Source organism: Girardinichthys multiradiatus, chromosome 12 (genome assembly GCF_021462225.1).
Source record: "Girardinichthys multiradiatus isolate DD_20200921_A chromosome 12, DD_fGirMul_XY1, whole genome shotgun sequence".
Taxonomy (NCBI): domain Eukaryota; kingdom Metazoa; phylum Chordata; class Actinopteri; order Cyprinodontiformes; family Goodeidae; genus Girardinichthys; species Girardinichthys multiradiatus.
The window spans coordinates 31,909,606-31,929,904 of NC_061805.1; the positions used below are offsets into that span (position 1 = coordinate 31,909,606).

Below are 20,299 nucleotides of genomic sequence, written 5' to 3' on the forward strand. Positions count from 1 at the left end.
ATAAGTTCATTTGTAATATGTCTATTATGCTAAACTTTTCTTGAAACCTTTAACATTTTCTTCTCGTGACTCTTTCTTGCTCATATTTATGACATTCTAATATAACATGTTCTATTGTTTCATCCTCCCCATAGTGGTCATATTTCCCTGTATTATGCTTTTGTAAATGCACAATATCAATCTTAGTCTTGGCATTAATCTTTTCTCCTTTCTGCTCCTTTCAGTTCTCATTTCTCCTTATGCCTATTGGATCCCTTAAAGACATCTTCCTTTCCTTCCCTCATCCCACCTTTTCTGCCATTCTTTCTTCAGTTTTGCAAGATCATTTACTTGCAGTTCTGACAAAAACAAGCCTTGCTTTCATTTTTAATAAGAAGTTTTTCATAATTTTTATCTTAAAGTTACTCAAAGCTAGAGTTTCATTAGAGGCTTATTAGCTTGCTGTGAGATTGGTAAACATGTAGAAAATTACTTTATCAGCATGCAATTAATAGGTACTAAGTCTTTGTTACTATTATTTGGTTTAGAGTAAAGCACTTTTTTGTGTTAGAAAATTCAATAAAAAATCTGTGGCTAGACCTGTGCACATATGTTTTCTATCAAATCTGTTAGTGCTTGAGCTACTTGCAAAAAGGGATTGGTAAACATTTCAGTATCTAGATATACAAAGCTGGTAAAGACAAACTCCAAAAGTTTGAAAGCTGTAAATAAAGGTAGTTTTACATCGGAATGACCTCAGGGAGATTAAATACAACTATATTTACACTTGTCAAATTACTAATAGAAAAGAAAAGAAACTATACATCTTTTTTGTACCACTTCACTGTTGAGCTCTACTTTTTGCTGTACTATCATATAAAATCCCAATAAATACACGGACGTTTGTAGTTGTAACAGAACAAAATATGAAAAGATTCAATTGGTGAAATACTTTTGCAGAAGCACTGTACCTAGCCATAATGCCATTGATTTAAAATCAACAAAATAAAAAAAAACATGCCACTCACAAGCAGGTTACACTAATCAACTAATGATATTTTAGACTGAAAATGTGGTGTAACAAACAAATTTAAATAAATGACAGTCTGATACCAATAAATGATTTTCACTAATTATCCGTAAACACAGAAAAACACGCACCCAGTACGACCTCTAGTTGGCGGTAAAACGTTATATATTATAAACATTAAGAAGAAGAAGAAGATGTTTGCGGAAGTTCGCGTTCACTGGGATTTTCTTACATCTCTAAGCTAACAATTTACTTATTTACGTATGTTTTTACTTGTGCAACATTTATCATTTAAAATAGTTGGATATCTGTAGGTTGTAGTTAATTATCTACCATGTCGTTGATTGAAAAACAAGAATAAATCCTAGTCATCGCTTTCTTAGTGGTGTATTACTTAATAGAGTTTAGCTGACACCCTTCTAATTTTGGGTGAACCATATAGGCTCTGCACATTTAGGCCCTTCATCTTCTATGCATCTCATATGATGAGCATCATCAAATGTTTGTTTGCTAGGATTAATGTTGTGAAAGCTAGTGGAGAAGCTGCAGCTGATGTGAAATAATGCTGGGCCGTGTCCTGTCAGCGAGGTCCTTGTTTGGGTCGGATCGTCCTGGATTCTGCCTGGTAACATTCGCATTGATAACACTGATGCTGCTGATATATGCTGGGGGCATCCAGGCAAGTCTGAGCGTAGGTCCAGGAGGATACTTCCCCAGGTTCAGAGGTAACCATACTTTTAGAGCTAATGGATATGATGGACTGATTTAGAACTGTTTAACTGTTTTTTTCCTCCTCAGACGTGTTTCTGTATGCTCTCAGTCATGATGACTCGCCCACCCTGCTGATCAGCGTAGTTCTTCTGTTGCTGATGGGGCCATGTCAAGAGCGCCGCTGGGGATCAGTGGCCTTTCTGTTCCTGTCCATCCTCACAATGGCCACACTGTCCTTTATTTACACTCTAGTGCTGTTTGTCGGTGGAGGTGAGGCGAGTCGGATCTGTGGTTACTCTGCCACCCAACTCGCTCTGTTTACGGCTCAGTGTCGACAGGCCACACAAAGGAGGCTGCTGAGGTGTTTACCAGTCTGGTTCCTGCCATGGGTTTATCTGCTGGGTGGTTTGCTGCTGATGCCAGGAACACCAGCCCTGCTTCACCTCTGTGCAATATGCATCGGACACAGCTGTATCCTTTCCTGTGTATATGGTCTGTGGGTGCTTGTCAGAAAACGGGTGCATCTTAAAATCTATAAATATAAACAAAACGTTTATTTATTGTAGTAATAAACATTGTATGTTCATTGGGAGCAATTCCAAAACTTAAACTCATATTATATAGATCCATTATACACAATGAAATGATTGTTCATCTCTGTTAATTTTGACCATTATACCTCAAAGCTAACAAAAAACGCAACATTCAGTTCCTCAAAAATTTTGAATACTGCAGAAGACCAACAAAAAGAGGACTTTTAATACAGAAATGTCATCCCTGTGGAAAGTATATCATGTACTGCACAGTACATATACTCAGTACTTAGTCAAGGTTTCCTTTGCATTACTTGCTGCATCAATGGGGCGTGGCATGGACATGATCAGCCTGTGGCATCAGCTGATATGCCATGTTGTTTTTGCCATCACTCATCTTCCTCCTGACAACACCCCACAGATTCTCAATGAAGTTTATGTCAAGCTAATTTTATGGCCAATCGAGGACAAGGATACCATGCTCATTAAACCAGATATTGGTACTTTTAGCATGGTGGGGAGGTGTTAGGTCCTTCTGGAAAATGAAGTTAGCAAAAACGTTTTTATTCCATTCATTTTTCAGCTAATACATCTGCATACAACTAGCCTCTTTAGCAGTGACCTTTTGTGAAAGAGGGTAAGTGATTGTGTGCTCAGTAATGTCCAAAGTTACTGCTCAATGGCTGGTTGCCTGCATGTTTTAGATGTTTCTCTGGTTCAACACAAAGTGTTGGTTCATTATCAGGCTGCTGCAGAAGTTGTGGCTATGCTGAGGACCTAATTCAGCTATGTGAATCAGTTGTGTTGGAGCAGGAACACATCATCAGTCATTTCTGTATTAATAGTCCCTTTTTGGTCTCATGTTTTGGTTCTAATTGTATTATTCTTGAGTTTTAAGTAGCTGTAAGCCATAAAAAAAAAACACTTCAAATATATCACCCAATGTATAATAAGTCTATATAAAATAGGAATAAAACCAGCCATGTCATTGTTAGAAATGTTCTTTATGGCTCAATCAGTATGTGTTATTTTATTATTTTCTATCTCATTGTGGTTGAGATGTTTTTCTTTTCTTCTCATTCTGCAGTTAATGTGCAGTTTTTTGTCTAATTATTGTGTGTTTTTGGAAGGATTGCAACTTTCTTAGTTTTACTTCTTGTTTATGGCCATTCTTTATTTTGATCAATCTGCACACCTGTATGGGGTTCTGGGACTCGCATTGGGTGTTTTTATATTTTATGTTAAGCTTCTCTGTCGCTTTCTATATCTTTGGATGGTTTGTAGCTTTTTTGGGATAAGGTCCTGGGCGTAAGACACCCTCTTGAGTCCCTCTGCGTGTAATGGTTCTGTTTGGGCTGGATCCCCCCCCAACTACAATGACTACATTCAAACTTTGTTTCTCTGTCAACTTATCCCTAGCTCCTTAATGTAACATGCAGATCATCAGCCCTTTATTGGTGCGTTACAGGAACTGGAGGAGACCAGAGTGTTTGATTTCATTCCTAATTGGTTGTATGTTCCCACTTCAACCAGGTTCAGATTGCCAACGTTTGCAACCTCACAGAGGTATTGTAAATCAATTACATTAAACGTATGACCATCCCTTTTAGATGTATTCTTGAATGTTTTCACATTTTGTCATGGTACATCCACAAACCTCAGTTTGATAGGAAGTGATAAGAAAATTATACAATTGTTTTTTTTTTTTTACAAATAAAAGTTTGAAAAGTCTCTCTGTGTGTACTGATTCCCCAAGTCAATATCTATAACTATATGGTGTTGGTTCATTAAAGATCCCATTAAAATACATTGAAGAATGTGGTCATAATGTGAAAATATAATAATGTACCAAAAAGTGTATTTCACAATATGTCAAATTATGTTTTTGTTTAGATCACTTCCCCAGTTCATGGTTGTGGATCGTGCTGCTCCTCCACCAGAGAGGGGTCCTACAGTTTACAACATTCACCCATGGATGGAGCCATCACCTGCCTGGGTGATGGAGGTGCAGTCTGCTGCTGTGTCTGAGGCAGAAGTGCTGGAGGAGCAGATGCTACGAGCAGGGATACTGGCTTCCTTACAGGATGCTCCTGAAGAAGGGCCTGACACAAAAGTAGAGCTCCCAAAGTCATCGGTTTCATCTCTGCGGTTAGAGCAGTTTATGCTGTGGATTTTGTAAATAATACTTTTTAAAATAGTAAATAGTTAATTCTGTTTTTACAAGTACTCATTTACATGCAGGCATCTACCTCTGTTTCCTCCCAGGCTTCAACAGCTGGAGAAGATGGGCTTCCCCACAGAGAAAGCTGTGGTGGCATTAGCAGCAAGCAAGCAGCTAGATGGCGCCATCTCGCTACTTATTGAGGACAGCATTGGCGAACAAGCTGTAGTGGTATCTAAGGGAAAGAGCCATCCACCACAACAGAGCACCTAAACAAGCTCACATTGCTGGACTCGTTCTGTTACACTATTTGCACTTTTGAACCAAACTGGACACGCATCTTGCTTGGGTTTTGCTGAGCTTCTGGATTTTCCCAGTGGGTTACATGAAGAACTTTTAATGACGACTATCTGAAAAACGTGGACAAAAATCTGAAATGTTTCCTATTAAAATTGTTTTTATTTCCATAACAGCACTTCAGAGACTGCGGATGTGAAATCTTTTCAGGTATAAAAGTGTTTAATGAATACTTTTGTACCACAAATTTAAGCAGGTGACATGTTAAAACCATAATAAAAACATTTTATTACACTTACCATCTAAGCAGGGTTATCTTAACACAGTAACACATTTGCAAGAAGAAAAAAATCAAAATACAAAATGGTTACACAACAGCTTACAACAAACAATTTTAAATAGTTTCACAATAACTGATATAAGATGAGAAGATGTTTTCATCAGAGCAGTATAAGCAGTCGTACAACACAATAGTGGTAAAATATGTTCAAGTTTAGATAAGTTTCCTCTTTGTGTGTGTGTTTAAGATCTGAGTCTGCAGAGCGCTGTTTTAATTTCAACACGTTCAGTTTTTAGACTGCAGCACCATCTAACATAGATGCCAATGTTTGTGCAGATTTTATGTCAGAAACGCTTATAAGTCACTTATTATAACACACATCGAGACAAAACAAAAAAAAAAAACACCTGAAAACTACAAATTGCTATTTAAAAACACATTGAATAGAGATGACTTCATCTTTTTAGTTCACTACATAACACTGAGTTAAACAAGATGAAAGTATAAGAAAATTAATATTAGAGGAAGGAGGATGTTCGTAATTTTGTAATGCAGACTGTACAAGCTCAGAGTACTTAAATAATGGACTCTTCAGATTGCAGACAAACTGAAAGCAGCAAAAACTCATTTCTGCTTCTCATTTCTCTAAATGGACCCTTACTGTCTAGAACTTTTTGTCTCTCGACCTTGACAACGTGGGATGAAGATTTTCCTGTAGCTAAAAATACAAAACACACAAGCAGTTGTTCTTGAAGTCAAAGCAGTTCTCAGGTTGCAGATGTAGCAGGGTGTTGTGGAGTTATCAGTTGAATTTCCCTGAGGTGTCCCCCATTCCTAACCACTAGATAAAAGCCCAGACTGGGCACCAGATAAGGTCTGAATGTGCTGAATGCCGGTCAGAGACCTGTTGGAGAGGAAGGCCCAGTCTGTTATCCTCAGGGTCAGTGTGGAGGATAGGGGGGTTACTTCCCTCGAGCTTTGGTGTCGGCGAACAGAGGAGAAGCAAATCGATGGTGAAGCACATCTGCTCGCTTATCTCTGTAGAAACTAGGGGAGGATGTGCCGAATGGTCCATCCCCAGACCCTAGATCAGGTTCTGTTGAAGAAAGACAGCCATTGGAAAGGGGCCTCCCTGTCCATTAACATTTGTGGACACGTAGACTTTTTAGTCCATTTAAGTTTTAACATGAAAACTTAAGACATTAGCAGACATTTAGAAATTAGGATTAATTATTCCTAATTTAAGTTTAACTTAAGTTGAAGTTTTATTTAAATAAATAATAGCTGTAGATTTATTGCACTTTTAGTTTGGGTTTACGTTGATTGATTCTTACCGTCCATCTGAACATAGTAACTAGGACATCAGGAGCATTAGAAATAAAGGTAGAACCTGACCTGTATTTGGACTGTTTTGATCTAGCTGAGTTATCAAAAATGTTAGCTTCATCCAACCAAGTTATTAAAGGACATTTTTCCTTTCATTACAGACTTCATTTTAGATGTGATTAACCTATCCTCAGAAAAGTGAATGTAGCACAGGCTTTTAAGGTAGCTGTAATAAAACTTTTACTTCAGAAACCTCTTTCAATAAAGATGCCTTAATTGATTACAGACTTATATTTAATCTTTCTTATCTACGATTCTTGAGAAAATATTTGCTAATCAATCAAGTGTGTGAGCATTTACAGGCAGGTTTCAGAGCTCATTATTGCACTGAAACAGCACTGGTGAATAACAATCCCGATATTCTCATGGCGTCGGCTAATGGACTTTTGTCTTTGCCTGTCCTGTTAGATCTCATTACTACATTTCATACAGTTGATCACAGTTTTCTTCTACGAAGGCTTGAACATTCTGTAGGGATCAGGGGAACAAAAAACAAATCTTATTTGTCTGACAGATTCCAGTTTGATCCAGTTAAAAATGTCTTTTTCACACTCCAGTTTTACTTGTGGAGTACCACAGGGGTACTTCCACTTGGTAAAATAAAGTTCCACATGGGATAAATTTAGTAATGAATCCATGAATCCTTATGAATCCAATCAGTATTACAGGCATGTCTCTAAGACATAAAAACCTGGATGACTTTTCATTTTCTTCTTTAAAATTCAGACAAGACAGAAGTTGTCTTTGGAATGATGCTGAAAAAGCAGTCCAGGCAATTGTTACTTCAAGGCTGTACTATTGTAATTGTTAAATGTATGTGCACATATATTTATATTATATTGTAGATATGTTTATACTGTTTAATTTGTACTGTATTGCACTGACTACGCCAAAACAAATTCCTTGTATGTCCAAAAACGTACTTGGCAATAAAGCTTTTCTGATTCTGATTCCGGAAATATCAGGAAGCCTGAAAAATTCTATTAAAAGCCTCCAGGTTATCCAAGACGCTCCAACAAGAGCTCTGATGAGAATTAAAAAAGAGAGATCATATTTCTCCAGATTCCCATTGGCATCCTGTTAAATCCAGAATAGATTTTAAAATTCTCCTTCTTACATATAAAGATAATCATACTGTCTACTTTGAAGACTAGACCTAAGACTTTTCCTTTTTCTTAAAGCTCAAAATTAAGAGTGGCTTAGGTCATCCTGAGCTATCTCTATAGTAACGCCTTACTAGGCGTAGGCTTCTAAAGGACCTACTGACCACTTTTCCTCACTCTGATTCTTTCTCCTATAACTCTCAATTTATTCCTAATTTGCTAAAATTACTGCCTATAACTATATGTCATCTCACCGGGTTTTCTCTCCATAGATGTGACATCTGGGCTGGTGTTTATGCGTTTAGCTTTTAACCTTCGTGGAAAGGGCTGTTGCAGCCAGTAACCTAATCTGCTCTTTTTATTCCTGGACAGTGTCACTGTAGGAATTGTTACTGCCACCAACTATATGCAACTGTAGATTGCACGACAGGACTCATAGTCTAACTGTTTAGCTATATCTCTGTTGTAGACAAAACTACTAAAAGCACTACAACTGCCATTAACTCTGTTCACGTTTCCTTTAACATAGAACATACAACTGAACTACTGCTTCTAAGTTTTTGTGTGTCTGCTCTGTCTTCTCAAAGTTGCTATCTGCAACAGTTGACGGCTGAAATACGAACACTAAATAAAAATGTTTTTCCTTTGCTAAAAATAAGTTGTTCTTGTCCACATTCACCACATGGTTGCTCAGCACAAGGGATTCTTACAAAGTCTTGGCCTTGATTCAATTGGGTGGGCTTTGTTAAACAGAAAACATTTTACTAATTGGTATAATAAAGTGAATCTGACTGCACTATATTATATCTATGATCAAATTGGAATGTAGGTAAATGAGTGCAAGTCTGTCAACCGGACTGAATTTGATTTGATGATATATTACTGTACATAAATTAGATTCGGTTGTCCTTCATAGTGCCTTGAGATGACATGTATTGTGAATCGGTACAACATAAACTTTATGTAATTAATTTTTTTATAATGTATTGAAAATATATTTTTATGCAAGTTTTTTTGTTAAATGTAAATATTTATTGATTTATTTTTCTATTCCTCCATTTATTGTTTGTGACTTTAGCATTAATATTATGGATTTTACAATTTATGCTTCTTTCTTGAAAGTTTTATGTCTTACTCTAGTTTATCATCCTCATCAACACAATTACATTTCCTCCATCAAAATCATTATCACCTCTGTTAAATACACATTTATGTACATTTTGTTTTATTCCTCCATGCTTAGTCTTGTTTCACTCATTATTCTGTTATTGTTTGCTTGTTTTTCATTGCCTACTGTTTTTATCTTATTAAAAGCAAAATTTTTGCCCTCATTATGAATAAAAAGCTCTCTATGAAAATATGTATTGTTTAGTCCAGGTGCAGGTACAGCCTTAACAGGGAACTATAACTGGTTCTCCTAAAATGATAGAGGAGTTACAATTATATATTGTGTTGAAGAAAAGATCAATCTAATGAGGATGCTGTTGTTATTACGGAGAGTATGTTTTCTGACACTGTATCAGACAAAGCAGAAAGTTTCTATTTGTTATTTTTCTGGTAGAAGATGAATCTATATATTACATAACCTCTCAAATATTAGATAAACATTGGATTAGATCATATTTTACAATTTACTTTTGGGTTACATTTCTTAATATAAGCAAAACAAGATGCATAAAATTTGATCTCAAATTATGAAAATAATTAAAAGCAATCAGGGCTAATCTTAAGACCACTGGTAAAGCTTGGGGATTTTACAATTGTATCTCTTGGGTAAAAATTTTATCTTTTTCAACTGCAGGATCTACTTCTGAAACAAATAAACTAAAAATGACCTTTAGGCAGGTAAGAAATAAAAGCAACAGATTATTGTCCTTACTGGTGTGGTTTTTTTCTGTGCCTTCTCAAGAAACCATAAAAATATGCCTAATTCAGCTTTTCTATGCCAGAGCAACATTCAGACTCACTGTCTGTATAGAGCATTGTTGATAACATACATTTAAATAATTTGCAAAACTGTTTCAAAATAGTAGTTTTACTAGATTTATTATAGGCTAAAAAGGCTGAAAATATCCACCATTTGAAAGATCCAAAATTGCCTTTATATTGTCAAAAAAAAAAAAACAGTGAAACACAGCATTCAAGAAGCACTGCCAGCATGTTTTCTCTATATAACCAAGCATAGCTGCTAGCTGTAAGAGCCAGAAAGTAAGAAAGAAAAAGTCCCTGAAGAAAAATAAATTCTGAATAAACTTCATGACCAAATGACTGGAATCGATATCATAAGTTTAATGCCCAACCCAATTTAAAGGGGCTGGGATCAGTCATGTAAATTTCTAATTCATTTGCATCTCAGTCCTAATGGGGCAGCAAAGCACTAGTATCCCTCAAACCTTTTCACATTACAACCAGAAGTTTCAATATTGGGATTTTATGTGAGATCAAAATTAAAATAAATCCAGCTATTCTATGAAGGCCCTGGAGTGGAGAACTATAAAAAACAAACAATAAATCCAACTGAGAACCTCTGGCAACACTTGAAAATTGATGTTTACAGATGCTCTCCATACATCAGCTTGAGCTTACACTTTTTACAAAGAGGCCAAACATTTCAGATCACTCGTACTCGTACTCATCGTCTTCCACTTCATCCGGGACCGGGTCGCGGGGGCAGCAGACTCAGCAGAGACGCCCAGATGTCCCTCTCCCCAGACACCTCCTCCAGCTCCTCCAGGGGGAGCCCAAGGCGTTCCCAGGCCAGCCGAGAGACATAGTCCCTCCAGCGTGTCCTGGGCCTCCTCCCTGTGGGACGTGCTTGGAACACCTCCCAAGGAAGGCGTCCAGGAGGCATCCAGTATAGATGCCCGAGCCACCTCAACTGGCTCCTCTCGATGTGGAGGAGCAGCGGCTCTACTCCGAGCCCCTCCTGGCTGGCCGAGCTCCTCACCCTATCTCTAAGGGAGTGCCTGGCCACCCTACGGAGGAAGCTCATTTCAGCCGCTTGTATCCGGAATCTCGTTCTTTCGGTCATGACCCAAAGTTCATGACCATAGGTGAGGGTAGGAACGTAGACCGACCGGTAAATCGAGAGCTTCGCTTTTTGGCTCAGCTCTCTCTTCACCACAACGGACCGGCACAGTGCCCCATAATTGCGGCAGCCGCACCGATCCGTCTGTCGATCTCCCGCTCCATTCTTCCCTCACTCATGAACAAGATTCCGAGATACTTGAACTCCTCCACTTGAGGATCACAAAAGTCCAAAACTGGTAAAGACAGACCTCAAAAGACTTGAAGGTGGGATTTGACCTAAAGGTACTTCTACAAACTATTTTGTCATGGCGACTGATTACAAATGTGTGCCACTATTTTAGAGTTTTACTAGCAAAATTCTGAAAGCCATGTATCATTTTCTTTCCACCTTACAATTATGTGCTTCTTTGTGTTCTTACCATTATGTCTATCACATAAAATCCCAGCAAAATGCATTGAAGTTTACTGTTGTAACATGAGGAAAAGTGGAGTATGAATACTTTTAAAGACAATGTATATATATAAAAAATAAAGTCATGTTAAACAAATTAGAGATTGCGTCTATTATGTAAAGTGGTTTAGTAAATTAATTTAACATCTGCTGTCATCAAAGCATCTTCATAATTGGACAAGTGTATACAAAAGACATTTATGGAATACAACCTCTCAACTTTAGTGAATATAACAACAATTAAGGGTTTGAAAACAGATTATAAATCACATGTTTCTAACACTTGATCTATGTTTTCTTCATCTAATTGAGAAATGAGGGCCAGCAGGGCTGTGGGAGTTTCGGTATTACCTGGCCAGATGATAGCCTCCAACAGTGTCACCCTGCGAGCCAGAAGCTCAAGGTCTGCCTGCAAGTCTTGGAACATCTGCAAGCTAATGTCCTATCAGAGAGCAGTGACAGGGGGACTTGTGAGGCTGCAGAAAACACCGTCCAAATCCTGGGGCTGCCTGTGACTGTTCCCGCCCTCTGTCCCAGCCGTAAGGTAATGTGGGAGTTTGGGCCCACCCACAGCTGTGACCCCTGCCTAAAGCTGACCCTTCCTCAGGCTTCCTACTCACCATGAATACCGATCATAGTCTCAAGGATTAAAACCCTCTCGGCTAAGATCTTCAGCGCCTCTCTGATCTGATGTATGCCGTCCCCCTGTGAAGATAGATACAGCCGTCAAGGTAAAAAGCAGAAGCAGAAGGACTGCTCGCCAAGATGCAAGTCAGGTTTCTGATACAGTTTAGCTGTTAGGAGGTTAAAACAGTCCGAATATCTGTCCAACATGACTATCCATTCCTTAAATTTTGTCCTATATTTCCTTTATAAACATGCTGCTGAATAATTAAAAAAATCATTCTCCGCCATGCTGGGCAGGCAAAAATCAGCATGCACATGATAGATCAGCATCATGTGGCAGCATAACAAAGCTGAATCACACTGTCAGGGTATAGAGATGACCAGAGATGAGGATCTTCATTCTCTTTATTTTCTTAGTTCCACAATGTTCAATCTCAACACAGCAAAGACACAGAAGTTACCCTCTGTCAGTCATCTGACAGAGGTCTGTCAGTAGAGGTTTACTCTTGCTTTTGATTTCTCTTTTGTTAAGGGATAAGGCAACGACCTTAGTAACAAAAGGACTCCAAGAATAGATGTAAGATAGACATATAGCTGAATGCATCATGAGCCTCAAAAAAACATGCAGAGAAGCATGGCTGAAGGTTCATATCCATGTGAATGACTTCTGAAAAACATGTTAATGAAAGACAAATCAAGGACATAATGTGCAAAGGAAAAAGGCAAAGTTACTTAAGCAGTATTGCTCTGGAATGTTTAGGCTGGTCAATTTCTTGGATAGTGATTGAAATGTCTTTGCATTATAGACTGCCCAGACATGTGTCAACATTTATAGTTCCTAGAAGAAAAAATATGTTTGGCTTAGGTATGGCTTTGGTAAACTTCTTACTTCTCCTCCAGCCGCTACTTTTTAAAGACTTATCCATACAATAGTTTAATACTCTGATACATATATGTTTACTGTAGAGTGTAATTTTTTATTTAGTTTTTTGTCAAAATCAACTTGCTCCAAATATTTGTTTTTAAAGCTATTGATAAAAGGTATAAAAATCTTAGAGTGCAATGTAAAAGCTTTAAAGTGTTCTTAATTTCTCCACACTTTCCTTCAAGGGAACCAGACTGTCTTTGAATCTTTTGTGCCCCACAGATGGTTTTGTGTGGTGCAGAACATCTAGGGACTGCTATTTCTTCTTGCAAAGTAGCTGAATTGGATGGTGATTGTCTTTGAATACCATTTTTAAGTGTTTCAACAGATTCTTAAATAGATATAGGTCCGGTACTTCACTGGGCCACATGAATATGCTTTGATCTGAACTATTGCTATGTAGTTCTGGTTGTATCTTCAGGATCGGTGCAGTTGGCACAGTAATGAGGATGATGTGCCGTTCCATTGTGGTGAAGAGAGAGCTGAACCGAAAAGCAAAACACTAGATTTACCGGTCGGTCTACGTTCCTACCCTCACCTATGGGACTAAACTTTGGGTCTTGACTGATAGAACAAGATCCAGTATACAAGCGGCTGAAATGAGCTTCCTCCGCACACCCTTAGAGATAGGGTGAGGAGCTTGGCCATCCGGGAGGAGCTCGAAGTAGTGCCACTGCTCCTCCACATTGAGAGGAGTCAGTTGAGGGGGCTCGGGCATCTGTTTGAAATGCCTCCCAGGAGGTGTTCCAGGCATGTCCCACCAGAAGATGGCCCAGGACATGCTGGGGGAACTATGTCTCTTGGCTGGCCTGGGAACACCTTGGACTTTCCCCAGAGGAGCTGTAGGAGGTGTCTGGGGAGAGGGAGGTCTGGGCATCACTACATAGTCTTCTGCCCCTGCGACTCGGTCCTGCATACGCAGAAGATGACGAACTCAAAATATTACTGTCCAATTTTTAACTTTGTAACTTTACAAACGGCACCCCATACTTCACTGCTTCTCTATTTAATGCGCTCCTTGACAGTTTAGGTGAATAGTCAATCTGTGGCAATACTTAAAAACTGATTTTAACAGATGCTAAGAATATACACCAGATTTTTATTTGTTCTTTTGCTTTCAGTTGACAATTATGCACTACTTTGTATTGGCCAATCCCGTATACTTTTGCAAAGCACCGTACAGTACTGCTTTGCATCCAGGGTACACTTCTTAAAATCATGTTTAAAAAAAAGTAGTAAAAAAATCTAATAGAAAGTATTGCATCATTAGCTTTAAGCTAATAGCTGAAACTGTTAAACTAAGGCTTTTAGGAACAACTAAATAAAAAGAAATTAACTTCTACCCAGACGTTAACCCTGTGGTCCATGGATATAAATTGCTTTTAGCCTTTTAACAAAATGTAACAAGCAAACACAAAAATCTGGCAAAAAATGTTTTTAAGCTAATATTACTGCTGCTAGCATACAGGTCCTTCTCAAAATATTAGCATATTGTGATAAAGTTCATTATTTTCCATAATGTCATGATGAAAATTTAACATTCATATATTTTAGATTCATTGCACACTAACTGAAATATTTCAGGTCTTTTATTGTCTTAATACGGATGATTGTGGCATACAGCTCATGAAAACCCAAAATTCCTATCTCACAAAATTAGCATATCATTAAAAGGGTCTCTAAACGAGCTATGAACCAAATCATCTGAATCAACGAGTTAACTCTAAACACCTGCAAAAGATTCCTGGGGCCTTTAAAACTCCCAGCCTGGTTCATCACTCAAAACCCCAATCATGGGTAAGACTGCCAACCTGACTGCTGTCCAGAAGGCCACTATTGACACCCTCAAGCAAGAGGGTAAGACACAGAAAGAAATTTCTGTACAAATAGGCTGTTCCCAGAGTGCTGTATCAAGGCACCTCAGTGGGAAGTCTGTGGGAAGGAAAAGGTGCGGCAGAAAACGCTGCACAACGAGAAGAGGTGACCGGACCCTGAGGAAGATTGTGGAGAAGGGCCGATTCCAGACCTTGGGGGACCTGCGGAAGCAGTGGACTGAGTGTGGAGTAGAAACATCCAGAGCCACCGTGTACAGGCGTGTGCAGGAAATGGGCTACAGGTGCCGCATTCCCCAGATCAAGCCACTTTTGAACCAGAAACAGTGGCAGAAGCGCCTGACCTGGGCTACAGAGAAGCAGCACTGGACTGTTGCTCTGTGGTCCAAAGTACTTTTTTCGGATGAAAGCAAATTCTGCATGTCATTCAGAAATCAAGGTGCCAGAGTCTGGAGGAAGACTGGGGAGAAGGAAATGCCAAAATGCCAGAAGTCCAGTGTCAAGTACCCACAGTCAGTGATGGTCCGGGGTGCCGTGTCAGCTGCTGGTGTTGGTCCACTGTGTTTTATCAAGGGCAGGGTCAATGCAGCTAGCTATCAGGAGATTTTGGAGCACTTCATGCTTCCATCTGCTGAAAAGCTTTATGGAGATGAAGATTTCATTTTTCAGCACAACCTGGCACCTGCTCACAGTGCCAAAACCACTAGTAAATGGTTTACTGACCATGGTATCACTGTGCTCAATTGGCCTGCCAACTCTCCTGACCTGAACCCCATAGAGAATCTGTGGGATATTGTGAAGAGAACGTTGAGAGACTCAAGACCCAACACTCTGGATGAGCTAAAGGCCGCTATCGAAGCATCCTGGGCCTCCATAAGACCTCAGCAGTGCCACAGGCTGATTGCCTCCATGCCACGCTGCATTGAAGCAGTCATTTCTGCAAAAGGATTCCCGACCAAGTATTGAGTGCATAACTGTACATGATTATTTGAAGGTTGACGTTTTTTGTATTAAAAACACTTTTCTTTTATTGGTCGGATGAAATATGCTAATTTTGTGAGATAGGAATTTTGGGTTTTCATGAGCTGTATGCCACAATCATCCGTATTAAGACAATAAAAGACCTGAAATATTTCAGTTAGTGTGCAATGAATCTAAAATATATGAATGTTAAATTTTCATCATGACATCATGGAAAATAATGAACTTTATCACAATATGCTAATATTTTGAGAAGGACCTGTATTAGCATGTTGCCATTTGCTGTTAACATTTTGTTGACACTAAATTCTGCTCCTAATAAAACAGGAACTTTGCCATTTTCCTATTTCATTGCACAGTATTAGTTTACACACTAAATGTAACAAGTTTTTATAAAATCTACAAGAAAAAGTGTATGCAGCATTGTGCTTGTCATGCAAGGTAATACAGTGGAAAAAAGGGATAGCTGTATCCACTCCACCCACATCGGAGCACAACACCTTAAAACCCCAACCCTGGCACATGATGGAGAGATTTGGCATATACATCTCATGTAATTAATTCAGATCCCTGTGTAGAAAACCAAACAAATTGGCCAGAGTTAATATTACATATTTGCAACAAAGCAAAATGAATATTTTTGCACCACTTAAAACTTGTTGTTCTTGTGCTGGTATGGGTATTTAAATGCATATGCCAAATTATTAAGCTGAAAAGGTGACTGTGAATGGTAGCCATGGTAGCCATGGGAACAGTAGCTTGCAGTGGGAGTCAGACAACTTTAGGGTCAAGAGGTCAGTGCCTTAACAGGGGGCAGCAGTCCAAAACAGACCCCCAGGACCAACAAAAACACACATAACGAAATCAGACAAATCAAACACATATACACATAGAGAGCTACATTCTAAATTAAAAACAATATAAAACAGATATAGTATGATCTATCGATATGTAGGAATGTATGGACTTGATAGAAGGAGGTGCAACTGAACAAACCAGCTGGTGGAGCGTCACAATGATTAGTAAAAGATCATAACCATCACCAGAGTTGTTGGTCATGGTTACTCTTTACAAAAGATTCATTGCAGTTTAAAGATGTGATGGCTAAATAAAAAATATCTTACATTTAGATTGTTCTTGTAAATTGAGAAAGATGTCAAAGAAAATTCACAGTTAGACACAGAAAACATTTTCATGTTCAAGAAGAAAATAAAAATATAAATTATGTTTAAGCTTTCTGCCTTTGCTTTGTGTTACCCGGTGAGTTACAATCAACTATAATCTTACCGGCAAGCCCTTCTCCCCTGGGTCTCCTTTGGGACCTGGTGCTCCCTGTGAGTAGGTGTAACAAGGGTTTCTTTAAAACGAAGTTTAGACCATAAGCTGAAATCACAGAAATAACTCCCGCCCTCCAAATAAATCAGTAGAGGAACCTAGATTATTAAACAATATAAAAATACAAACCCTAAGCAAAACATGCATTTATGTTGCACCTGCAAACAAACATATAAAGCACAAGTAACTGACCTCCGGTGAGTAGCTACTTACAGCGAAAGACGTGTCTCACATTTTATTTACTGCCACTTCTCAACAAAATTAAACACATTAACATTTGCAAGTAGACCACACTTTATTCACTTCATTACTTCGGTTGAGTCTTGTGACAGACTGCCATGTTAAACTAGTAGCTAAACTTGCTACTGCTCAGTGGAGTTCACCACAACATAACCTGGTATGACATGTGTTGATGTTTCACTCCCAAACACCCTACAAAGCAGAGTGGAGGTGACTTACCGGCTCACCTCTGAAGCCTCTTTCTCCTGGATAACCTAAAGGACCCTAAGAAACAAAATGCAAGTTAGTGAGAGATGAAGAAAACCTAATTAAACATACTACATTAGAGCAGCACATCTTAAATGAATTACACTGTTATTAGCTTAACTAGTGATAAACAAAAGTCTTTCTCCTACCATTTTTAAGTAAAATCATCAAAAATCTGGAATTCTGGCCTATCCTTCCTAACAGAGCTGGTGTAACTGAGTCAGGTTTGTAGGCTGCCTTGGTCACACTTTTTCAGTTCAGCCTAGAGGGTAACTTCTTCATTTTCTGCACCAGTCTATCCAGCTGCTACCTGATATCATGCCTGATTTCTTTTTTTTTGATGTCACACAAGTAAGCAGAGTGTTTCAATTATTACATTAAAATAAATCAACAAATTAGTCTCCAAAGTCTTGAAATCGATAACCTAAAATGTTCCTTGTGGCTTTCCCGATTTGTTTAGAGGAATAGTAATCTTAGTGTATGCAAACCTCTGAATTTAAAGAAAGTAATTAATTAAGACGGAATCCTAGCATACTTGTTTGTATTTATGGATGCATTCTGTGTTTGTATATTGCTGTTTGACACATGCCATATAAAAAACGAGTCCAAACCAATTCTTTGACGTCTTGTGTGGGGTTTTTTAACTAACTGGATAGTGGTTTCTACGAGGCCACTGTAGGCCCGAAAAAGTGCACAGTGGTGCAGACTTCATTGAAATGGGAATCTTAGGTAAAATCTGTCATAAAATTTTAGTTTAGCATGGCCTCAGTTTTGTTTAATAAACTTAGCCTATTAGGGCTAAGTAATTTGTAGCTTCATATTCAATGTATTGAAATAAATAGGAAAATTGGAAAATCTATATTCTCCAAAATTCAACCCCATAATGACTTTTGTCTTCATTTTAACATCATTTAAAACCTGTTTTCTCAACAGCAACCACTCTCACATACATGCTGCATGATAGAAAAAAATATATTTGAACACTGTTTTCATTTTTTAAAATGATTTCTCCTAAAGAGAAATTGAAAACAGTCAAAATCTGGATCGGCGAGTCCAAGTTTCACTAAAACTGGAGATCAGAAATTAACCACAAGAACTCTGACCGGTTGTATCTAAAAATGTATTTCATGACGATGTTTATCAATGTAATGAACTAAAACAACACAATTTACATTTGAGTGTGCAACAATTTAATGTGCTGCATGACAATTTACTCTGTGATTATTCTGAAAAAGTATATCTTGGTGGTCATATGATTTTCCCTTCGAAAAAACTTCAAGATGTTTTCCCAATCATAATTCAGTTTTTTATTTTATACAAGACAGAGAGCAAGAACCTCAGACATCTGCTTCTTAGCTTGATAAAGGTATAACATATCTTAATCGAGTTTACTCACTCTCTCCCCACGATCTCCTTTTGGCCCTACTAGGCCTGGCAACCCAGGTGTTCCAGGTCTCCCCTGTAGTCAGTCAGAAATATATTTAAAATGAGAAATATGAATTTGTACAGCAGCATTTCTGACAGTGCTAAGTGCACCTAGTGAGTCTAATGCAGTTATGTTGCATGAGAGGCAGCTTACATTTAGTCCTAATGGGCCAGGAGGTCCTACTGGGCCTCTGGGACCTGGGGGACCTGTATGTTAGAAGCATAAAGTCATCGTTTCTCTCTGATGAAGAAGGCAAAGCTCATACTGGCATGACGTTTGTTTTTAACCTCTTAGTGTGATGCAATCCATTGAGGCATGAACACAACCTTCTCAGACTTCAATAACTTGAAAAAGTTCGACAGTTAAAGCTGAATAAAATGTATGCTGTACAAGCTTTGCATGTAGAGGTATTTTAAATATTAGGATGTTTGAGTGTGCACACAGATGATTTCAAGCAACTGCATAAACATTCTGTAAACAATAAACACTCACCGACAGGCCCGGGAGGACCCTGAGGTCCTGGAACAGGCAAACCTCTGGAGTCGTGGAAAGTGTTGGTGAAGAAGGGGTCCTTTCCACGATCTGGGGTTTAAATAAAATGAATGAACCGGATATATAAGCAGATCTTCGGACTAAAGGAAAAAAATCTGCGAATATAATAATCTGCCACACCTTACATGATAATAAACATTACTTAGCCTCGTAATTCAAACAAATCTACAAAATGACACATGGTTTTCTACATGTTTTACAAATAAAATGATTTGAAGTGTCAAATACATTTGTTTTTAGCCCTTTTTGCCCATTCCTTGAAAAATAGATGATGCTCAGACTGGAAAGCCTCCATGGACATCAGTATTGCCACAAATCCTCAGTTGCATTTAGGTATGGACTTTGACTGGACCATTCTAACACATGTTTATGCTTTGATGTAAACCATACCATTGTTGCTCTGGCTATATGTTTAGGGTCTTTGTTCTGCTGGAACAGGAACCTCTTCCCCAGTCTCAAGTCTTTCACAGCCTCTAACAAGTATTTTTTCTTTATTTAGTCCTACCCCTCTTCCCATCAACATTGATCAGTTTTCTTCTCCCTAGCAAAACAAAAATATTCCCACAGAATGATGTCTCCACCATGTTGCACTGTGGGAACAGTTTGTTCACGTTGATGTGCATTGTCAGTTTCCTGCCACATATAGCATGTTGCATGTAGGCAAAAAAAAACCATATATATATTTTTGGTCTCATCTGACCAGAGCTCCTTTATTAGGTTATGTTTCTGTAAGTGTCTTTCTGTTTGTCTGTTTGCAAAATATCTCAAAACGTTATAAACAGATTTGGATGAAATTTTCAGACAAGGTGCACTTTAGGACAAGGAACAGATGTTTAGATATTGGTGGTAATGTGGATCACCTTCTGGATCCAGGACTTTTTTGAAGGATTTTTGGTCATTGCCAGACCATGGTACGACAACTTGGAATTCCCACATGGTTTGTCACCCTGTCAGCAGCGGACATGCAGTGGCCAGAAGTCATCCAGAGTGTAGCTCATAGGTATAAAAATAAGCTGACATGCGTCAACGAACCTGTTGCCTTGGCGGAGGTCTGCACTTTATAAGTGTTCTTCTAGTTCACCAATGGCTCGCATCATGCTCCTCTTCCATAAGTCAGATTTGTGGCATTTATGATTAAGAGCCTTGTTGACAGACTCTCTAACCTGACCTATGG

The 20,299-nt window shown here is 38.5% G+C and overlaps 2 protein-coding genes across 6 annotated transcripts in view; one reads left to right on the top strand and one right to left on the bottom strand.

The window, feature by feature from the left end:
• Positions 1–1,169: 1,169 nt before the first annotated feature.
• On the top strand, positions 1,170–4,889 carry rhbdd3 (rhomboid domain containing 3). 3 transcript variants are annotated; one of them, XM_047381446.1, is made up of 6 exons: positions 1,170–1,270; positions 1,524–1,734; positions 1,808–2,191; positions 3,693–3,819; positions 4,147–4,428; positions 4,519–4,889. In XM_047381446.1, exons 2-6 carry the CDS (start codon positions 1,572–1,574, stop codon positions 4,685–4,687), a joined length of 1,125 nt encoding a protein of 374 aa, XP_047237402.1. In that variant the 5' UTR covers positions 1,170–1,270; positions 1,524–1,571; the 3' UTR covers positions 4,688–4,889. The 3 variants fall into 3 exon arrangements, with proteins under 3 accessions (XP_047237402.1, XP_047237403.1, XP_047237404.1); XM_047381447.1 differs by having other exon boundaries at positions 1,202–1,734; positions 4,147–4,401; XM_047381448.1 differs by having other exon boundaries at positions 1,202–1,734; positions 1,973–2,191.
• Positions 4,890–4,907: 18 nt separating this feature from the next.
• The window catches only part of emid1 (EMI domain containing 1), a 98,062-nt gene continuing 82,670 nt past the window's right edge, over positions 4,908–20,299 (bottom strand). The window contains exons 10-17 of one of the 3 annotated variants that reach the window (XM_047381443.1): positions 19,066–19,155; positions 18,727–18,779; positions 18,544–18,606; positions 17,121–17,165; positions 16,614–16,658; positions 16,451–16,462; positions 11,582–11,666; positions 4,908–6,087 (exon numbers count right to left, since the gene is read on the bottom strand). In XM_047381443.1, coding sequence (XP_047237399.1) covers positions 5,954–6,087; positions 11,582–11,666; positions 16,451–16,462; positions 16,614–16,658; positions 17,121–17,165; positions 18,544–18,606; positions 18,727–18,779; positions 19,066–19,155 — 527 coding nt within the window. In that variant the 3' untranslated portion in view covers positions 4,908–5,953. Of the gene's footprint in view, positions 6,088–11,312; positions 11,404–11,581; positions 11,667–16,450; positions 16,463–16,613; positions 16,659–17,120; positions 17,166–18,543; positions 18,607–18,726; positions 18,780–19,065; positions 19,156–20,299 lie in introns of all 3 variants that reach the window. The other 2 variants (XM_047381445.1, XM_047381444.1) reach the window with 2 other exon arrangements.

Bases quoted from the DNA above. Each gene is read 5' to 3' on its own strand.
- rhbdd3 (XM_047381446.1), top strand. From the start codon at position 1,572: ATGCTGGGCCGTGTCCTGTCAGCGAGGTCCTTGTTTGGGTCGGATCGT. The intron at 2,192-3,692 runs GTATCCTTTCCT...TGTAACATGCAG, and splicing joins AATATGCATCGGACACAGCT to ATCATCAGCCCTTTATTGGT. The intron at 3,820-4,146 runs GTATTGTAAATC...GTTTTTGTTTAG, and splicing joins ACGTTTGCAACCTCACAGAG to ATCACTTCCCCAGTTCATGG.